The sequence below is a fragment of the Terrapene carolina genome, unplaced genomic scaffold, assembly GCF_002925995.2.
Source record: "Terrapene carolina triunguis isolate 2854851 unplaced genomic scaffold, T_m_triunguis-2.0 Scaffold23, whole genome shotgun sequence".
In the NCBI taxonomy this organism is placed as follows: domain Eukaryota; kingdom Metazoa; phylum Chordata; order Testudines; family Emydidae; genus Terrapene; species Terrapene triunguis.
In genome coordinates, this window is record NW_020664374.1 from 2,488,336 (window position 1) to 2,507,694 (window position 19,359).

At 47.2% G+C, this 19,359-nt stretch overlaps 1 protein-coding gene across 1 annotated transcript in view; it reads right to left on the reverse strand.

Moving 5' to 3' along the window:
• The window catches only part of LOC112110521 (E3 ubiquitin-protein ligase HERC2), a 214,573-nt gene that overhangs the window by 78,412 nt on the left and 116,802 nt on the right, over positions 1–19,359 (reverse strand). Inside the window, exons 38-44 of the mRNA XM_024205561.2 lie at positions 14,317–14,499; positions 13,477–13,661; positions 10,941–11,088; positions 10,663–10,859; positions 10,198–10,428; positions 3,608–3,743; positions 2,580–2,723 (exon numbers count right to left, since the gene is read on the reverse strand). Of these exons, the coding sequence (XP_024061329.1) occupies positions 2,580–2,723; positions 3,608–3,743; positions 10,198–10,428; positions 10,663–10,859; positions 10,941–11,088; positions 13,477–13,661; positions 14,317–14,499 (1,224 nt within the window). The remainder of the gene's footprint in view (positions 1–2,579; positions 2,724–3,607; positions 3,744–10,197; positions 10,429–10,662; positions 10,860–10,940; positions 11,089–13,476; positions 13,662–14,316; positions 14,500–19,359) is intronic.

The window sequence follows — 19,359 nt, forward strand, 5'->3', positions numbered from 1 at the left end:
CTGATGGTGAGAGCATGTTTGATAGGCTCTGGATGTAGGGTGACCAGACGTCCCGATTTTATCGGGACTGTCCTGATATTTACTTGTTTGTCCCGCGTCCCGACCAATGTTCGGTCGGGACGCAAATTGCCCGATATTTTGCCCTCCGTGCCCCCCTGCCCCAACCCCTCCCCGACTCCGCCCCCTCCCTCCCCCATTGGATCCCTCCCCAAATCCCCGCCCTGGCCCCGCCTCTTCCCCAAGCACGCCGCATTACTCCTCCTCACCCCTCCCTCCCAGGCTTGCGCTAATCAGCTGTATGGAGGCGCAAGCGCTGGAGGGAGCAGGAAGAAGCAGGACATGGCACCCAGCTCAGGCGAGGTGGAGCGAAGGCGAGCTGGTGCGGGGGAGGGGGGGGGTGGCGTGGAGCTGCCAGTGGGAGCTCAGCCCCCACCAATTTTTCCTATGCTCTGGCTCTTTTTTTTTTGTGGGCTTTTTGCTTTTGGTTTTTCCGCCGCCGCTGGCTCTTGGGTTTTTTTGTTTTTTTTGTTGCACCACCAGCACCCGATATTTCACATCTCTTATCTGGTCACCCTATCTGGATGGAGCCCTCTCTCTCCCTAGCAAGAGGGAGAGTCATTAAAAGAATATTCTATGACCTCAGAGATCACCACTCCTCCAAAAGAGTCATTTTGACTGACTGGGTTTGGATTCTGTACTTTTGAAGGACGTTCTCCCGTTGCTCCAGTAGCAGAAGAAAGGAATGAAATATATACTGATTCAACATTTGGTGCCCAAGACCAGTAATAGCTGATATACTCTCAAACCAGAAAAGACTAGAAAGAAATATTAAATAAAATAGAGATGTCCCAGCATTCCATTTTCCCCATACTACTAATATAGCACTTGTTTCTAGCTCTGACAAGTTAGAGGATATCAAATTTTAAAATGACATCCATCTGATCATCTTGCCTTTTCCAACATTCAGTTGAGTTTCAACATGATTTTAGCAGATGCTAGCACAGGAGCCACAGAACCACCAATCGTTACTTTATACAATCAGAGAAAACTTTAAAACCCTGCTTTCAGGAGGCATAAAGTATTCATCTTCATTTTTTTGTAAATACTGAACTATAAGTTGCTAAAAAATCAATTAAGCAAAGTGAAAGCAAGATGATAATTAGAATTTTGTGATAAAGCTGGTTACCTAATTTATTAATACATGTTCATTTCTTATTGGTTACGGAATGTTAACACTTGTAAAACCTCAGCAGTTGCACAAAATACAGTAGAACCTCAGTTACAAATGTCTCAGGAATGGAGGTTGTTCATAACTCTGAAATGTTCATAACTCTGAACAAAATGTTATGGTTGTTCTTTTAAAAGTTTACAAGTGAACTTTGACTTAATATCACTTTGAGATTTTATTATGCAGAAGAAAAATGCTGCTTTTAACTATCTTAGTTTGAATGAAACAAGTTCTTACCTTGTCAAATCTTTTTTTTTTTTTTAAACTCTCCCCCCCTCTTTTTTTTTTTTTTTTTTTTTTTATTTATCACATTATTTTATTTTTTTTGTTGCTTTTTTTTTTTTTGGTTATTGCTGCTGCCTATTTGCGTACTTCCGGTTCCAAATGAGGTGTGTGGTTGACCTGTTAGTTCGCAACTCTGGTGTTCATAACTCTGAGGTTCAACTGTATATGCAAGTTTAAAATTTTAGAGTATATCTCTCCATTGTGTTCCATATCCCAGTGAATTAAGAAGGGGCATCTGGTGATGACTTGAGCAGTTCTCATCCACATGTTTAAGAGGAGCCGAATGAATTAAAGTGCAATAGACATTAGACTTCCTTTTCTCCACCATCCCCCAAGACCACTATTTTCTGCACTTAATTTCAACCCACAGTGTGTAGCTCCTCTTGAAGTAGAAAGAGGAACTGCTTAAGACATCAATCACCACTTTGAAGATGACAGAAGGAGCCATAACAAGAGGTACAAATCTGTTTTATTTAAATTTTGGGGTAGCATTGAGAAGCGTTTACAAAGTTAGTATTCAAACAACAACAACAACATTAAAAAGAGTCATATTAAATATGTAAGAGTCATAAGTTAGGTGATCAACACTTTAGTGTCCAAAATCTATGCCTGCCTAATGAGGCATCTTTAAGAAACGTACTAGTAGTTTTTAAACTGCAATATGTGTTTTAACTGTGTATATTTCTTACTGATGAGATTTGATTTGGGGGGGGGGGGGGGGTTTTTATGTTGCTTTGAATGTTGTATGTAGAAATAGGATAACACTTTCAGGACCAGTAAATATTTTCAAAAACTATTTCTAAATTATCATCTCTGAGTCTTTGAGGCCAAAAGCCTGAGTTCTGTCCTCAGACCACAACATGCAAGGTACATACTCATCAGGTATACTTGCTGAATAACATCATCACACAACCCGTAACCACACATATTAGTTACATTTTAAACTAGAGAGGACATTGAAGATGACATTTTATTTTGAAAACTAATAATCAGCAAGAGGTTAAATATTGCAAAGCATGTGGCTGACAGGATAACAAATTCATCTTGTTACAAAAAAAAGCTGTACCTGTGGGAATCGATCCAGCCTCTTGTACAGCTGGTTGAGATAAGATCTGCCTTAATTTATCCTGGTGAGATAGCAGAGCTCGACCTGCTTTCAATATGTACAGTTTTAACTGTTGGCATCTCAGCAGATCCAAATCCACTTGACCTATCAAAAACATTAAATGCCCATTAACCAGAAAGCAATAGTATTCAAAGTAACATAAGCAAACATTTATTTTTACAATCTGATGATCCCATCACAAAAATACATTTTTAGTACCGACTGTCATGAATGGTAAGCTCAAACAAGATGAAAGTACTAAAATATAAAAAGTTTAAGTGCATCATTATAAGAAACCCACACTGGACCTACTCCAGATGTTAATACTAAGACAGTGCCTCTCAGCTGTCATGCAGTTGGTGGACTTCAGGTCTGTCTAGATGAACAGTTAGTGGGTGGCACTCTGGGGTGCTATTCTACAGCGCACTAACGTATTGTGCACCAACACTTTTTGTATAGGTGCCGCAACCATGCACTGATGTACGGCCAATGTGCAGTAGGAAACTTTTAGTGCACAGTAGTGGGATCCACACACACAGCTGGTGAACGGCACGCTATCGTGTATTTACACCACAGCTTGACATGCACTGAGTCACACACACGGTTTAAAATGCAACAGATTAGAGCAGACTAGATAGATATCAGGTGCATCAACTATTTTCAGACAATTCAATACACGACAAAGACTCTAGCCTCAAACTACATTTACATCATAGACAGCAGCCATTCTTCCAGCCAAGATATAAACTGGATTCCCTCTACAGCGCATCAATGCACTTCCTTGCATACTTGCATGTATTTCTCCAACATACAACTCTTACTACCACTTACCCCAAAGTGGAGCATGTGCCTTCATATATCGCTTCCTACTCAATGCTGACCATGTAGAAAACAACTTTCCACAGAACTTCTGTACCTTCCTAATATCTATTTAATGTTTGCAATATTTTCCAGAGAAGGGCTAAAGTATGACAGATAGAAAACTGTACCTGAAAGACCCTGGTTGGGAGACTTCATTCTGTGTTTTTCTACTTTACTTCCGGCCAAGTTTACCAGCTGAGCCCAGACAGACAACATGGGTTCAGTGAATGGCAAGTTGTTCACATTAAAAGCCACCACTGGAAGCTAAAAGAACCAAAAAGTTATGCATTTTTCAAATCTTTAGAAATGTATAAAAACTTATGGACTGTTTATATTTTAAGAGGATAACTAGTGTTCATTTAATTACTCTTGAACTGGAACAATTGAAGAGGACTTCTGTCTCTAAAAACACTCAGAAAATAAAGGAGCTGCTAGGACTGTAGTCATATGTAGAGGGATCTGAGCATCACTGTCAGAAAGGAAAAGCAGATAGCATGACCATCAACTGCAACTCCTACAACAGATTGGGGCTTTAAGTGCACGGGAGCCTTTTATGCTGTGACTTCACAAGGCAAAAAAAGGTGTGTTAACTCAAGGTAAAATCCTAATGAAGACAAGGCAGTTTCTAGTTTTCACACCAATTAGCAGATGAGACTATGGTGTATCCTAGCCTTTAACTCAACTTGCTTATTAACATGAAAAAGGACAGTTACCTGTTCCGTAACTGGCGTTCTTCGAGATGTATTGCTCCTGTCTATTCCACAGTAGGTGTGCGTGCTCGCCATGTGCACCGGTGCCGGAAGTTTTTTCCTTAGCAGTACCCGTACTGGGGGAGCACCGCTGCGACTCCTGGAGTGGCGCCTGTATATCGCGCTATAAGGGGAGCTACGGGCTCCCCCCACCCTCGGTTCCTTCTTGCCGGACAACTCCGACAGAGGGGAAGGAGGACGGGGTGTGGAATAGACAGGAGCAACACATCTCGAAGAACGCCAGTTATGGAACAGGTAACTCTCCTTTCTTCTTTGAGTGATTGTTCCTGTGTATTCCACAGTAGGTGATTCCAAGCAATATCTGTTGGAGGTGGGTAGGAGCTCACGATGGTTCGGGACGAAGTACCGCCCTGCCGAATCCGGCGTTATCCCTATACTGGGAGACGATCGCGTAATGCGAAGTAAATGTGTGAACTGAGGCCCACGTGGCCACCCTACAAATGTCCTGGATGGGGACACTGGCGACGTAGGCAGCTGATGAGGCCTGACCCTTCGTAGAGTGTACCCTTACAATCGGTGGTGGGGAAATCCCTGCCAAATCATAACACATGCGTATGCACGAGGTGATCCAGCGGGAAAACCACTGGGTGGAAATGGGTTGCCCCTTAGCCCGTTCGGCCGAGGCAATAAAGAGTTGAGAGGATTTCCAGAACGGCTTAGTCTGATCCAGATAAAAAGCCAACGTCCTACGCACATAGAGCGTGTGGAGGCGGCATTCCTCACTAGAGGAGTGGGGCTTGGGACACAGCGTACGGGAACAAACGGTCAAGGCCCTTCAGGAAACGGGAGGTCAATGAGTGGGAGAAAACCGAGTGGCCTTGCACCGGCGGGTGAAAGGCTGATATAGCCGCCAGGTGCACCCTGACCAAGGCAGGTGCCAGTCCCTGGGCCCTAAGGGATAAGAGGTAGTCCAGGATAAACTGGAGAGGTGCGGCGGAGGGGGACACTCCCCGCTCACTCGCCCATCTGGCGAACCTGGACCACTTCGCCATGTACGTCTGACGCGTGGACAGTTTCCTGCTTTCCAGGAGGACTCGCCTTACCTGCTCCGAACACCTATTCTCCTCCTCATTCAGCCACTGAGCAGCCACGCTGTCAGGTGAAGCGCGGCCAGATTGGGATGGAGGAGGCGCCTCCCCCCATCCTGAGAGAGAAGGTCCGGGCGGAGCGGCAGCGCTCTCGGGGGGGCCGCTAAGAGGCGTAGGAGGGGCCCGTACCAATGCTGGCGGGCCCACGCCGGGGCTATGAGAATGACTCTCGCCCTGTCCGCTTTCACCTTCTGAAGGACCTTGGTGATAAGGGGGAACGGGGTAAAGGCATAGAGGAGCTGACCTGACCAGCTCAGGAGGAACGCATCGGAGATCGCGCCTTCCCCCACTCCTCCCCTGGAGCAGAACCAGGGGCAACGCCGATTCTGACGATTTGCAAACAGGTCGATCTAGGGAGGTCCCCACTCTTGGAAGAGCCGGTGAGCGACCTCCGAGGGGAGCAACCACTCGTACTGGGGGGAGAAGACCCTGTTGAGGCGGTCCGCTTGCGTACTGCGGACGCCCGGGAGGTGAGCCACCCTCAGGGAGATATCGTGGGCTATACAGAACTCCCATAGGTTTAGGGCTTCCCAGCAGAGGCCTAGGGAGCGAGTACATGGCGGCGGTGTTGTCCGTGAGGACTATGACCACCTTGCCGCGGAGGTGCGTGAGAAACGCCACGCACGCCAACCGAACCGCCCTGAGCTCCTTGACGTTTATGTGAAGGGGCAAATCCGGGCCCGAGCACGTTCCCTGGGTTTGCACGTCCCCCGTGTGGGCTCCCCAGCCCAGGTCCAAAGTGTCGGACATCAGGTCTATGGACGGGTTGGCCTCCCTGAAGGGAATCCCTTGCAACATATTGCTTGGGCAGGACCACCATAGGAGAGAAGCGAGTATCGGGGACGGGACCGTGAGAACCTTGTCCAGACTCTCCCAAGCTTGGGAGAACTGAGAGACCAGCCATAATTGGAGGGGCCTCATACGGAGTCTGGCATGGCGGACCGCGTAAGTGCATGCCGCCATGTGTCCCAGAATCCGAAGACACGCCCTCGCCGTGGTCACCGGGAAGGCCGTTACCGAGGCGATGAGACCTCTTAGGGTCTTGAACCTGTCCAGGGGGAGAGAGGCTGTTGCCCTGGAGGAGTCCAGCAGGGCCCCAATGAACTCTATGCGCTGAACGGGCACTAATGTTGATTTGGTCTCGTTCACGACCAGGCCTACATCGGCGCATGTCGAGAGGAGCAGCTCTACGTGGGACTCCACCTCGAAACGAGACTCCCCCTTGAGGAGCCAGTCGTCCAGGTAAGGGAAGATTTGTATTCCTTCCCGCCTGAGGTAGGCCGCTACCACCGACATACTTTTCGTGAAAACCCTGGGAGCTGTGGATAGGCCAAATGGGAGGACCGTGAATTGGTAATGGTCCATCTCCACCATGAATAGGAGGAAGTGTCTGTGTCCCTTGAAAATATGGACATGAAAGTACGCGTCCTGGAGATCCAGGGCCGCGTACCAGTCCCCCGGGTCACGGAGGGGATAATAGAGGCCAGGGACACCATGCGGAACTTAGAACGGGTTAGAAAACTTTTCAGGTCGCGCAGGTCCAGAATAGGCCTGAGGCCCCCTTTCGCTTTCGGGATCAGGAGGTACCGGGAGTAGAACCCTTTGCCCTGGAACTGAACCAGTACCCTTTTCACCGCCCTTAGGTGGAGCAACCGGTCCACCTCCTGACGCAGGAGGCGGACATGTTCCTGGTCCCCGGGGGCCATCGTGGATGGCGGGTGATTTGGCGGGGGTGAGGTGAACTGCAACACGTAGCCCTTGGAGATAGTACTGAGGACCCATTGGTCTGAAGTAATGCGGGACCATGCCCTGAGGAAGGCAAACAATCGGTTGCCGAACACAAACTTTATTAATCGGGGGGTCTCCCTGGCAACAGGCCCGGTGCCCCCCTGCAGATAGTCAAAACCACCTCTTCCCTTGCCTCTTTCCCTTAGAGGGACCGGGCTGCGGGGCAGAGTGGGACTGCCTCTGAAACTGACGCTTCTGGTCTATAGGCCTTTTGTACGGGGGCTCATATCTGCTCCTCACAGGTTGAGCGCCGAAAGCGATTTGGCCTTGTCCTTAGCTGGGGGGACACAGAGGCCCAAGGTCTGCAAGGTGGTGCGGGAATCCTTCATCCCATGCAGCCTGACGTCCGTCTAGTCCGCGAAGAGTGCCTTGCCATCGATTGTGCCTCCGTCGACAGCCCGGACAACAAGAGCCACGACGCCCTGCGCATGGTGATCGCGGAAGCCATTGAGCGGGCCGCCGTGTCTGCCGCATCGGACGCCGCTTGCAGGGCCGCTTTAGCCGACACCGACCCCTCTTCCACCAGGGCCTTGAAGTCCTTCCTGTCCCGGTCCAGGAGGAGGGGCTCAAATTTAGGCAGGGACTCCCACAGGTTGAAGTCGTACCTGCTCAGTAAGGCCTGGTGGTTGGCTACGTGAAGCTGGAAGCTAGCCGACAAATAAAATGTTCTGCCAAAGGAGTCCAGTCTCCTGGCGTCTTTATTTTTTGGGGTGGGCGCGGGCTGGCCCTGACGCTCTCTGTGGCTTACCGATTTCCACAACGAGCGAGTTGGGTGCCAGGTGTGAATACAGGTATTCATGGTCCTTAGCCGGCATAAAGTATTTCCTCTCGGCCTTTTTCGAGATTGGGGCCAAGGAGGCGGGGGTTTGCCACAGGGAGTTTGAAATGTTGGCAATACCCTGGTGCAGAGGCAGGGCCACGCAACCCGGTGGCGAGGGAGACAGGACGTTAAAGAAGGAATCGGACGGACTCTCCATCTCCTCGGCCTGCAGCTGTAGGTTGGAAGCCACCCGCTTTGGCAGGTCCTGGTGTGCCTTGAAGTCCTCCTGCGGGACTGAAGGCGGAGGTGCTGCTATGGTGTTGTCCGGTACTGGGGAGATGGCCCGTATGGAGCCGGGCACCTCGGTCGATGCCGGGGCATCGATACCGAGGTCAGAGTTCCGGCGCGTGTCTGCCGACTCATGGCCCGCCAATTTGTCTTGTGGGCGGCCGGAGGAGGCCGATGGAGCCCGGGACGCTCCGGAGACCGAACGGGCCTCCGCCTGGGCTGGCACCGATGGCCACGGTGCCCACTGGCACCATTGTCCTTGCCACGGAGTCCCTTGCCACTGGTTCGGCTGAGCACGGGATGGCAATATGTGCCCCGGTGGGATGGCACGTGCCGAGGGTGGGTGGACGCGTGCCGAGGCCAAGATCGCCGAAGAACGCTCGGTTCCGCAGGAGCAGTAGGAGTGGCGTCTGTGGCGTCGTCTCCCTCAGGACTGGGATCTCGACGACAACGAACGGTACCCATGCGACGAACTGCTTCGGTACTCGTGGTGGCAACGCGAAGCCCGGGGCCTTGACGCCAAGGTACCCCGAGGGGAGTCTCCGGCGTGGCGCCTTGACGAGCGGGAGCTGGAACGGGAGCGGCGACGTCTGTCCCATCGAGAGCGGCTCCGGTACCCACGTCTAGCAGGTGAGCATTCCTGGTGCCTCCCTCGGTTCCTCCGCTCACTGGCAGGGGCCATGGAGGGTCCCCGTGACTCCCGTCCCGACGGCGGCCCTGCTGGTCTGGCTGGCGTCGAGGGTGGCCAGGAGCTGTCCTAAGAGCGGCCGCTGCGCACTGAGCGGTGCGGGGATCGATCTTCAGAGCGGGAACTGTGGCTGCTCGGAGAGGTCTGGTGGGCACCCAAAGGGGGTTTGCCCCGCGACCTAGGGCCCGTACCAGATTTCGAGCTCGAGACGGGCAGGGACATAATGTCCTTTGCAACCTGCACCGCCTCCGGCGTCAATGGCATCTGTACCAGTGGGGATGCCTGGGTCGACGGTACCGGGCTGCTCCGCTCCACACCACACGAGTCGGAGCCTTAGAGCCCAGGGGGGATCGAGGGCTGCCAAGCAGGGGACCAGCTTCTCCTTTGTCCTTATCGCGGTGTCGTTGCGAGGCCGAGCCCTTCCCTCGCTTTTTGGAGGGAGAACGGCGCCGACTGGTCGAAGGGGCCTCGCTACGTACCAAGTCCAATCTGTGCACTGGCGTTGGAGTCAGTGCCGACTCCATCAGGAGAGCTCAAAGTCTGAAGTCTCTCTCCTTCTTGGTTCTTGGCTCGAACGACCTACAGATCTTGCAACGGTCGCTTATGTGAGTCTCACCCAGGCAGTGAAGACAGTCAGCATGAGGGTCGCTCCTGGGCACAGAGCGGCGACAGGAGTCGCACGACTTGAAGACTGGGGCACGGGGCATGCCCCGAGCCCGCTCTAACGACTGAAGAACAATGGACAACGGTACCACTAAGGTCGAGAAGAAGGGCTGCAGCAGAGCTGGAGCACAAAAGTTCCGACTACCTTCACTGGTGGCAAGAAGGAACTGAGGGTGGGGGGGAGCCCGTAGCTCCCCTTATAGCGCGATATACAGGCGCCACTCCAGGGGTCGCAGCGGTGCTGCCCCAGTACGGGTACTGCTAAGGGAAAAACTTCCAGCACCGGTGCACGTGGCAACCATGCACACCTACTGTGGAATACACAGGAGCAATCACTCGAAGAAGAACTACAAGCTGCCTTGTCTTCACTAGGATTTAACCCTAAGTTCGCACACCTTTTTAACTAGTGAAGACAGCTAAACTGAGTTAATATATTTTTTTCTAATGAAGATAAAGCCCTGCAAAGACATGCATGAAGACTTGCATATGAGCATGACTAAAATACACAATTGTGGGACTGGCAGATGTATACTCCCTAACCACACATCCCACTTATTGGTCAGACTAGCCTATTCTCCTTTGTAAAACTGAGCCAACTTAAGTTTCTTTTTTCACAAAAAACATACTTTTCACACTTTCTGTAATATTAAAGACCCAAGATAGGTGTACTTACTGGTTTTAGTTGACTTAAGGGGCATACTCTACATGTTCGCATGTCATAGAATTGAACAGTGATTCTTCCTTTTGGTGTGATGCGCGTCACTGTGCCTTCTCCAAATTCATCATGAACGACTTGTCCACCTAATCTCAAGCGACTGTCTATTCCACCAATCACTGCTAGTACAGCCATTAAGCCTCCCACCTCTGGATTCTCAGAATCAGTGAAGTAGTCTTCTAAAACAGCCTGAAAAAGAATAGTAAAGTTAACTGTAAGGAGAAAACTAGTACTTTTATCTACTTCGTTAAAAAAAAAGAATATATAGTCAATCCAGTTGAAAGTTACAAAACGAAAAATAATTTTTATATAAAATATTTTTTAAATTAAGCTTTAACATTGTTAAAATAGTTTTAATATTTAAAACATTAAAAATTAACACTTCTATAGAAAAATGAGCTAATTTTAAAACGTGGAAACTACCCCTTCTGACTGTTTTCCTGCAAAGATGTGGGTGATGGAGGTTAGTTGAGAGTTGATGTACTTGTTTATGAGTCCATTCCACTGGCTTAGTGAATGGAGTGTCCTCAGCAGTGCCACTATCTCTTCTGCCAATGTACTGCTGTGAGTTGCAGTTAGAGATGCTTGAGGCCTGGCCTTCCTCCTCCTCAGAGTAGATTCTGAAAAGAAATAACAGCATCTCAGTAGCTGATTTAAGATAGGAAAAACAAATGAAACCATTAAGGAAAAAAATGCTCTACCTCTGAGTAGTGGAATATCTGAAGAGCAAGTACTAAGTAGACTGCCTAGGAAACCAAATAGTTTTTCCACAAGAAATTTCATGTCTCTTGATCTTTCAGTTTTGTCCCAGGATGGAAGTACTGCTTTTAATAAATGCACAGCAAGGATCTAAAAAGAGATATTAGAATTAGTGTTATTTTATTTAAAGTCATTTCAGCTAATAAGTTCTATAGGATCAGGGGTCTAAAACAAGGACATTCGAATTAGAAATATCTATACAGAGATGAAAGATTTAACTACGAGCCATCTTTTGTGCTCTTCTCTACCATGTTGGTTGCTGAAACTTAATGGTCCATAGCTACTTAGTTATTTTCTTGCTTGTTTGCCTATTCATCAATATTAAGAGGAACTGTGCTAATTTAATACTAGTAGCAGTTGTATTTAACATAGTGTTGCCAGCCCTCCAGGATTGTCCCGGGACTCCAGGAATTGACGATTAATCTTTAATTAAAGACTGCCATGGGATGAAACCTCTAGGAATATGTCCAATCAAAACTGGCAATCCTAATTTAACACAGCCCAGCATCAAAGGACACAGAGCTCCATAGAGCTACACACAGATTGGCAAAAAGTAAGATCACCATCATAAGACTTGAAAACAAAGAAGTATCAGAACAGGATACTTGAAATGAGAGGATGGGGAAAGAGATGTGGTTTAGATTCCAAATATGAGAACCAATAGCAGCCATACTAATACACACTTTTGGGTGAATTAGTTTACACCCTAACTCTATCCCAGTGAAGGCACAGGAGCCTAACAATGTAAGATGTAATGTATCAGAGTGCAAACAGCAGCCAGAACAATGCTTGAGGAGCTTTTCACATATAGCCAAGGCTTAGTATCACGGTCTCTCAACTTAACAAATAAATATGCATCTGCATTTTAAGTTGGAAAATTGGTTTTCTTTCTGGGAATGAACTCCCTGAGTCCGATACAATTAGGTTGCATCTTTCTTACAATATACACCTAAGGGGGAGGGATAGCTCAGTGGTTTGAGCATTGGCCTGCTAAACCCAGGGTTGTGAGTTCAATCCTTGAGGGGGCCACTTAGGGATCTAAGGCAAAATCAGTACTTGGTCCTGCTAGTGAAGGCAGGGGGCTGGACTCAATGACCTTTCAAGGTCCCTTCCAGTTCTAGGAGATAGGATATCTCCATCGATTTTAAAAAAAAAAAAAAAAGAGAGAGAGAGAGAGAGAGGCAGCATTGGTATGTCTTCAGAGTCCAGGACTCCAGACTTTTGTCACCATCCTCCCAGCCCCATCCATGATTCCAGGCCAGATGAGGAGGTGTAATGGTTACTTATTAAGCTTGACTATTCTCCAGTCAACAAGAACAGCCTTGTCTTCTGGGCCCTGGACACTAAGAGAAGACTGATCCACCTTCACAGAGGTGTCTCTAGATAAGTTTTGAGTCAGGCATATAAAAACAGTGGCCCACCACAAGCTATCTACACTGATCACCTTTCCCTGGAAGAATGATGTCTGCAGTCATGGAGCCAATGCACGAGGGCTCTCTTTCTGCAGTTCCCAAGAGGGCCCCCTCACAAATGGAGCTCCTTTCGGCTTTTTGCAGCTCCATTTGTTCTATCATGCTGAGGAAGCGCTCCCATTTTTGTCCCTAACCCCTGGCAGAGGAGGAAGAAATGCTCTCTACTGCCCCAAAATTGGCTTCAAAATTAGGGTAAGAGTAAAGTAGGAGAGTTGAAATACCACTATGTTTAGCTGGCTAGATACAAAAAAATCTCATAGGGGTGAGAACACAACTTAAATCCTGCATGAGCGCGTCTGAACTGCCTCTGGTATATACTGAAAGAAAGTCACAGCCTAAATGTATCAGATTGAGGAAGAGATCAGAATCATGTTTGTATATTCCAGCCCTAAGTTAACTGGCAGAGCTACCTTTGAGAAGATGCAAGCAACAGAAAAGCACCATTAGTGGAGAATTATACATTCAAATCTTGTGAACAGAAGAAACGTATTTACAATGGAAAAGCTACACAAGCGATAGAACTGTACACTGATGTGTCATATTTGACTGGTAACCCCTTCCTCCAGGCTGTTTTAGATCACTCACTCTTTATCACCAACATGAATGCAAATATACAGCATGCCAATAAAAAAAGGACAGACAAGCTAAGCAATTTGGTTATTTTATTTAAAATAGTTTGAGTTTGTTCATTTTTCTTTAACTGTCTGTGGTGGTTATAGAGTCTGTGTGCATAGCCAGTTCACCTCCCTTCTTAGCAACCTTTATTATTAGGTCCACAGTAGACAACCAACACTCTCTCTTGCATTGAACAACATTTTACATAACCTTGCTATGCAGTGTTAACTTGCAGGAGGATTTTTAAAGCAAGAACATTCTGATATTACCTTTCCTCCAACTCAAGAAAATAAAAGGCACCTTCAAAACTGTTTACTTTTAAAACTGTACTGTAACAAGACAAAAAACTGCCAAATTCACTGCATATGAAAATGATCTGGAAACACATTACCTGTCTCTGTAGTGATGCAGCAGTGAAAGATTCATGCCCCTCCACAATTTTCATTAGCAAAGTTATCCACTGAGATGTGCTAAGCGTGCTGCACATCTGAGGCATGAGTGCTATACTTCGAATGAATCCTAACGTGCACCAGCTTCTATGCTGCTCTTTATAAACCAACTTATTTGGCAACGAAGCTGGAAATAAAAATACATGAACAGCTGACTTTTCTGCCAACTGTACCACAATTTCTCAAAATGATCCACTTTGTTAGACAGATCTTAAAGCTCTGCTACAAAATTGCCCCTAAATATAAAGTTAACTGACTTCCAATTTAGTTGAAGTCCATTAAGAATTAACTTCTGGCATACTCCAGGAAAGAGAGAATATCTATTGCAAGCAAATTCTCACCCACACACTGACTATACTACCTTACAATTCTGTCCATTTTGGAAAATTTGCTTAAAGTTACTGTTATGATAAAGATGATGTATATCATCAAATTTATTGATTCGCCTGATTATAAAGTCATGCTGTCCTTCCCAACCTGAAAAGTCCTTTTTGACTTAAGATTCCTTATAATGGAAGCCATTTACAGGTTGGACAGTCTGGACTTTGTATAGTGTGCGGCACACCAGCACTAATAGATAAATGTGTATTCTATCCACAAAACAATTTGTGATTTTTCCACAACTACGTAAAATTGATGCTTTGAGAAGATCTAAATGTGTTACTGAACTTTGACCTTAAAAGATTAGGAATTAAATAAAGGAATTACGGCATAATCAGGTAAGATATACTGCCTGAAAACAGATGGGTTTATTTGGTCAGACTATGTCATGTAACACATACTTGATTTATCTATCGTTCCACTCTCCACCAACATGCGAAGCAATCCACACAAAGTTCTGGTCGCTTCATTCTGCATGACTTCAGCATGGACTCCAGCAGAGAGAGAGAGCGTCTGTAACAGGTTCACAGTACTCATCAGCATCGTGGAAGTGGGGTGAAGGTTCCTTTCAGCTTGTTCTCCTTCTGGAGCAAATAAACAAAAGCTAAATAATTACTTTAGTAACATGCTAACACGGTAAACAAAATGTTCTGAAAAAGGTAAAAGAACTGTAGTTCTTGGAGATGTATGTCCCTATGGGTGCATCACTTCAGATGCACATGCAATTCTCAAACCTTTGATTAGAGATTTTCTACTAGTAGTACCAGTCTGGCCCGCACACATGCCCTATGCCTCCTCGCACTGGACACTGAGGCTATACAGAGACGTGCAGACAAACCTCCCTCAGTCCCTTCTCCACTAGAATGTCTCCACAGAGAACAGTCTGAAGCAGAGGGGAAGATTGGGAGGGTAGTAGAGCACCCACAAGGGGACACATCTCAAAAGAACTGAAGTTACTGCACAAGGTGAGTAACCTCTTCTTCTTCTTCTTCTTCTTCTAAGTACTGTCTGTATGGGTGCTCCATTTCAGGTGACTTCTGAGCAGTTTCCCCAGAGGAAGGAGGGAGCATTGGAACTGAGTCCAGAACTGAAGACAGTACTGCAGTACCAACTGCCAGATCAGATCTGACAGCATGGCTTAAAGCGTAGTGCTTTGAAAGTGCATGTACGGAAGTCCATGTAGTAGCCCTACATATATCAGACACTAGTATTTTCTAAAGCAATGCCATGTATTTTGCTTGTAACTTGGTAAAATGTGCTGTCACCCCTTGAGGAGGATGAGGATGAATGCTTGCAGTCTCATAACAAGTGACAATACAACCAGATATCCACCTGGATAGTTTCTGAGCAGAGATTGTGGACCCCTTGGATCTATTCACAAAGGAGATGAACAGCCTAGGTGACCTCTGAAATTACTTGGTCCTATCCAAGTAGAAGGCCAGTGCCCTTCTAACATCCAGGGTATGAAAACAGGACTCTGTCAGAGAGAGATGTGGCTTCAGGAAAAACACTGATAGACGAATAGATTGGTTAAGGTGAAACTCCGAGAAAACCTTAGGTAAAAATTTAGGATGTGGGCAGAAAGAAACCTTATTCTTGAAGAAGGGGGCGGGGGGGAATCTGCCATTAAGGCACCAATCTCCCATGCTCTATGGGCCAAGTGGATGGCTATTAAAAAGGCAGTCTTCATAGATAAATGGAGTAGAGAACTGGTTGCTTCAAATGGCTGTTTCATGAGGTGACCGGGTTCCAGGTTGGGATGGGGTCTTTAGTCTGGGAGTTCCAACTCCTTAATAAACCTAGATGATACAGGATGAGCAAATATGGAAAACCCCGCTATAGTCAGATGAAACGCTGATATTGAGGCTAAACGGACCTTAACTGAGCTAATTAATAACCCTGATTTCTTCATATCCAGGAGACTGAAAGAGGCACAGATTCAGGGAGGAAGCACCAGTGGGAGAATCTCTTCCATTGCTGCAGGTAAACAGTAAGGGTTGCCTTCTTCCATCGATTTAGTACACCAGTTGCACTTCCTCAGAGCAGGAGGATTCTAACCCATGAACTATCTATGAACCATGCCCAGAGGTGAAGAACCCCTAGGTTGGGGTGAAGTGTGCAATCCACATCCTGTGAGAGGAGATAAATAGAAAATGGAAGCAGGCATTCCTGACAGTCCTGAACTCCAACAGATTGATGTGGAGATTTGTTTCTGAGTTGTCCATCTCCCCTGAGCCATAAAAGCATTGAGATGAGCTCCCCATCCCCACAATGATGCATCTGTTGTTAAAATTAGTGATGGAGCTGTGCAACAGAAAGGAACACTCTCACAGACATTGAGTTGATCTCTCCACCAATCCAGGGAGTTCCTCACTTAAATAGGAACCATCACCTGTTTGTCCAAGGTGTGTCTTACTGAAGAACAGGACATTTTGAGCCAATCTTGAAAGCAGCTGAGGCATAGTCTTGCATAATCCGTCACAAAAGTGCAAGTTGCCATGTGTCCCTGGAGCTGAAGATAGTTTCTTATAGTGGTGCAAGGATTCCACTGAATTGTCCATACCAAACATGACAAGGTTATGAACCTATCTAAGGGAAAGCAAGCTTTGAACTCGTCGACAGACAGGGAAGCCCCTATAAACTGTATCTTATTTATGGGGGTTAATGTGGATGTCCTTACATTTAGCTGAAGACTCAACTCCTAGAAAAGCAAGGGCCATCTGGGTGGAAGAAAACACCGCTTCATAAAAATGGCCCTTCAGTGGCCAGTCGTCAAGGTAATGGAAGACTAGGATCACCACTTATCGGCAATAAGCAGCCCCTACTGCCAGGACCTTGGAGAACACCCTTGGGGCCAAGGAGAGACCAAGGGGAAGCACTTGGTATTGAAACTGATCCTGGCCTATAGAGAATCACAGATATTTCCTGTGCAAAGGGTATATTGTGATATGAAAACAGGCATTTTGTAGGTCAAAGACTGAAAATCAATCCCCCTTCTCCAGTGAAAGAAGTCACCATCCTGAAATTGTGAGGCTTTATAAACTTGTGCAGAAGTCTTAGATCTAAAATCAGTCTCCACCCTCCATCTTTCTTTGGTACAAGGAAATACTTTGAGTAAAACCCTTTGCCCATGTGAAGAGGAGAGACCAGCTCTATTGCTCCTAACTGGAAGAAAAAGATCACCTCCTTTCTCAACACAAGCTCATAAGAGGGGTCCCTGAAGATGGAAGGGGAGGGTGGAAAGGAGGGAATGATGTAAAATGGATGTTACGAATCACTTGTCTATAGTAGTCCGCCTCTAGGCATGTTGGAAATAGGAAAGGCATCTCTCTCCAAAGAGAGCTCAATAGATCTATGGAATCCAGAGAACTGAGCAGGAGGTGATCTCTGGGTAGTTTGTGACCTACTACACAGCTTTTATCTGTAGGTGTATAAATGCCCAAGAAATGTAAAGTGGCTCTAGAGTCCTTCAGTGTCCTCCATCTGTGGTCTCCAAGAAAAGCCTACAACCACTGAAGGGGAAGTCCTCAGCAATGTTCTGTATTTCTCACTGAAACACCAGGAGCTAGAGCCATGACACCCTGCACGTAACAGCCATGGATGCTTGAAGAGTGGTCCTGGCCAATAACTGGCCCTCTGAAATGTTGAACTAGAACTGTTCCTTATGGTCCTGTGGCAGGTGTTCAATAAAAGCCATCAGTCTATTATAGTTTGTGAAACTGTATTTGACCATGACTGCCTGATAGCTCTGAATTCTGAACTGCAGAGTTGCTGATTAATAGAACTTCTGGCCAAATAGATCCAGTCTCTTATGGTCCTTGTCACGTGGAGCAGAACTTGAGAAGTGTTGCCTACCCTGCTCTTTTACTGCATCCACTGCCAGGGTGGGAGAACAAGATATCAGAGTTCTCAGGGGGAACATAATTCTTTTTATCTGCCCTTTTACATTTTGGTGGAATAGTAGCAGGTGTTTGCCACACAGTCTTAGCTGGATCCAGGAGCACCTTGTTGATGGGTAACGCCACCCTGGAGGGCACTGCTGATCCAGCAATTTGTGTTGTGAATCCCTGATCTCTTCGAGTGGAATTTGAAGAGAGTCAGTTACCCAACTTATTAGGTCTCGAAATTGCCGAAAATCAGCAGCCATGGAAGGTGGTGAAGGCATAACTGCTTTAGTTGAAGACAAGAATGAAATGGGTGTTTGAGGGGTAGCCTCTTTAGCCATGCTGGACTCCCGTTCCTGAAATGTCTCCTTCTGTGCAGGGGAGGAGGGGGTGTGGTTGGAGAGGATAGGACTGAATAAGCCTAGTCTCCCCCTGAGACAGTACTAGTGGTCTGGAGAGCTGCTATCGGTTAGTGGTGCAGGGATCCCAATATATCCCACTGGGGGGACTCCATACAGGAGTGGGAGTGGCATGCAGAATTGGTTCCACCATCTTTGATAATGGTCACGATCTTCCCTGTGACTGTCAAACAATGGGTTTCTGATAGGATACGTAGGGGAATCCTTGACCAAAATAGATGTCCCCTCCATCCTCCTCAACATCATCCAATGCTGAGACCCCCAAAGAAAAAGGGCAGAGAGTCCTGCAGTACTGGGGAAAGGAAGCAGCCTTGAGACCGGCTCATCTGTTACTTGCATAGTTACATTCTTGCGGTACCAATGTGGTGGCTGAAGCGGATAATACCACTGCTGTCAGGCATACCGATGTGGGCATTGATGGAGCCTGCTGCCATTGCTTGCTCAGTACCAAGGGTGCCAACTGGGTAGGTGCCAATTGTGGGACTGAGCCCAACAGTACCAAACCCAGGTACTTATGCTTCCCCTCCTTGTCCCTGCTAGAACATAATGAAGCTCTGTCGGTGTCATGTCTCTGTCTTGAGTTCTGAGGCTTTCCAGTTCTGCCAGTACCAGAAGAGGAGTCCTTTCACCCCACAGTACCAAGCCAAGAGGTTGAAGCTTCGGAGACCATAGACCTCACAGGGGACCCAAGCTTTTTCAGAGCAGGCTCCTTCAGATGAGTCCATACTCCTCTTTTTGGGAACCTTCTCAGAAGCTTCCATCAACCTCCCCTTCTTATGGGAAGCCTGCACTAAGGTCAAAGGAGCACTGGATCTGTCCAGAGACAGATGTATGGGGGGAAGGGGGGAGGCCCTCCTGACCTGACTCAGATACTTGTTTAAGTGAGCGCTCCATCCTTAACAGTCTGAACTTAATCTCCCTGTTTTTCCTTGCCCTAGACTTGAGGGCTAGGCAGAAATTGCACTTCTGGGAGACATGATATTCCCCCAAGCAACCAACACACAAAGTGGCTGCCAATCACAGGTATAGCCTCTTGGGAGGAAAGGCAGCTTTTGTAGCCTGGCAAGCCAGGTACGCCCAGCCAGGAAGACAAGGCTCCCCAAGGAGAAAAGGGGGGGGGGGGGGGAACTATTCTCTCACT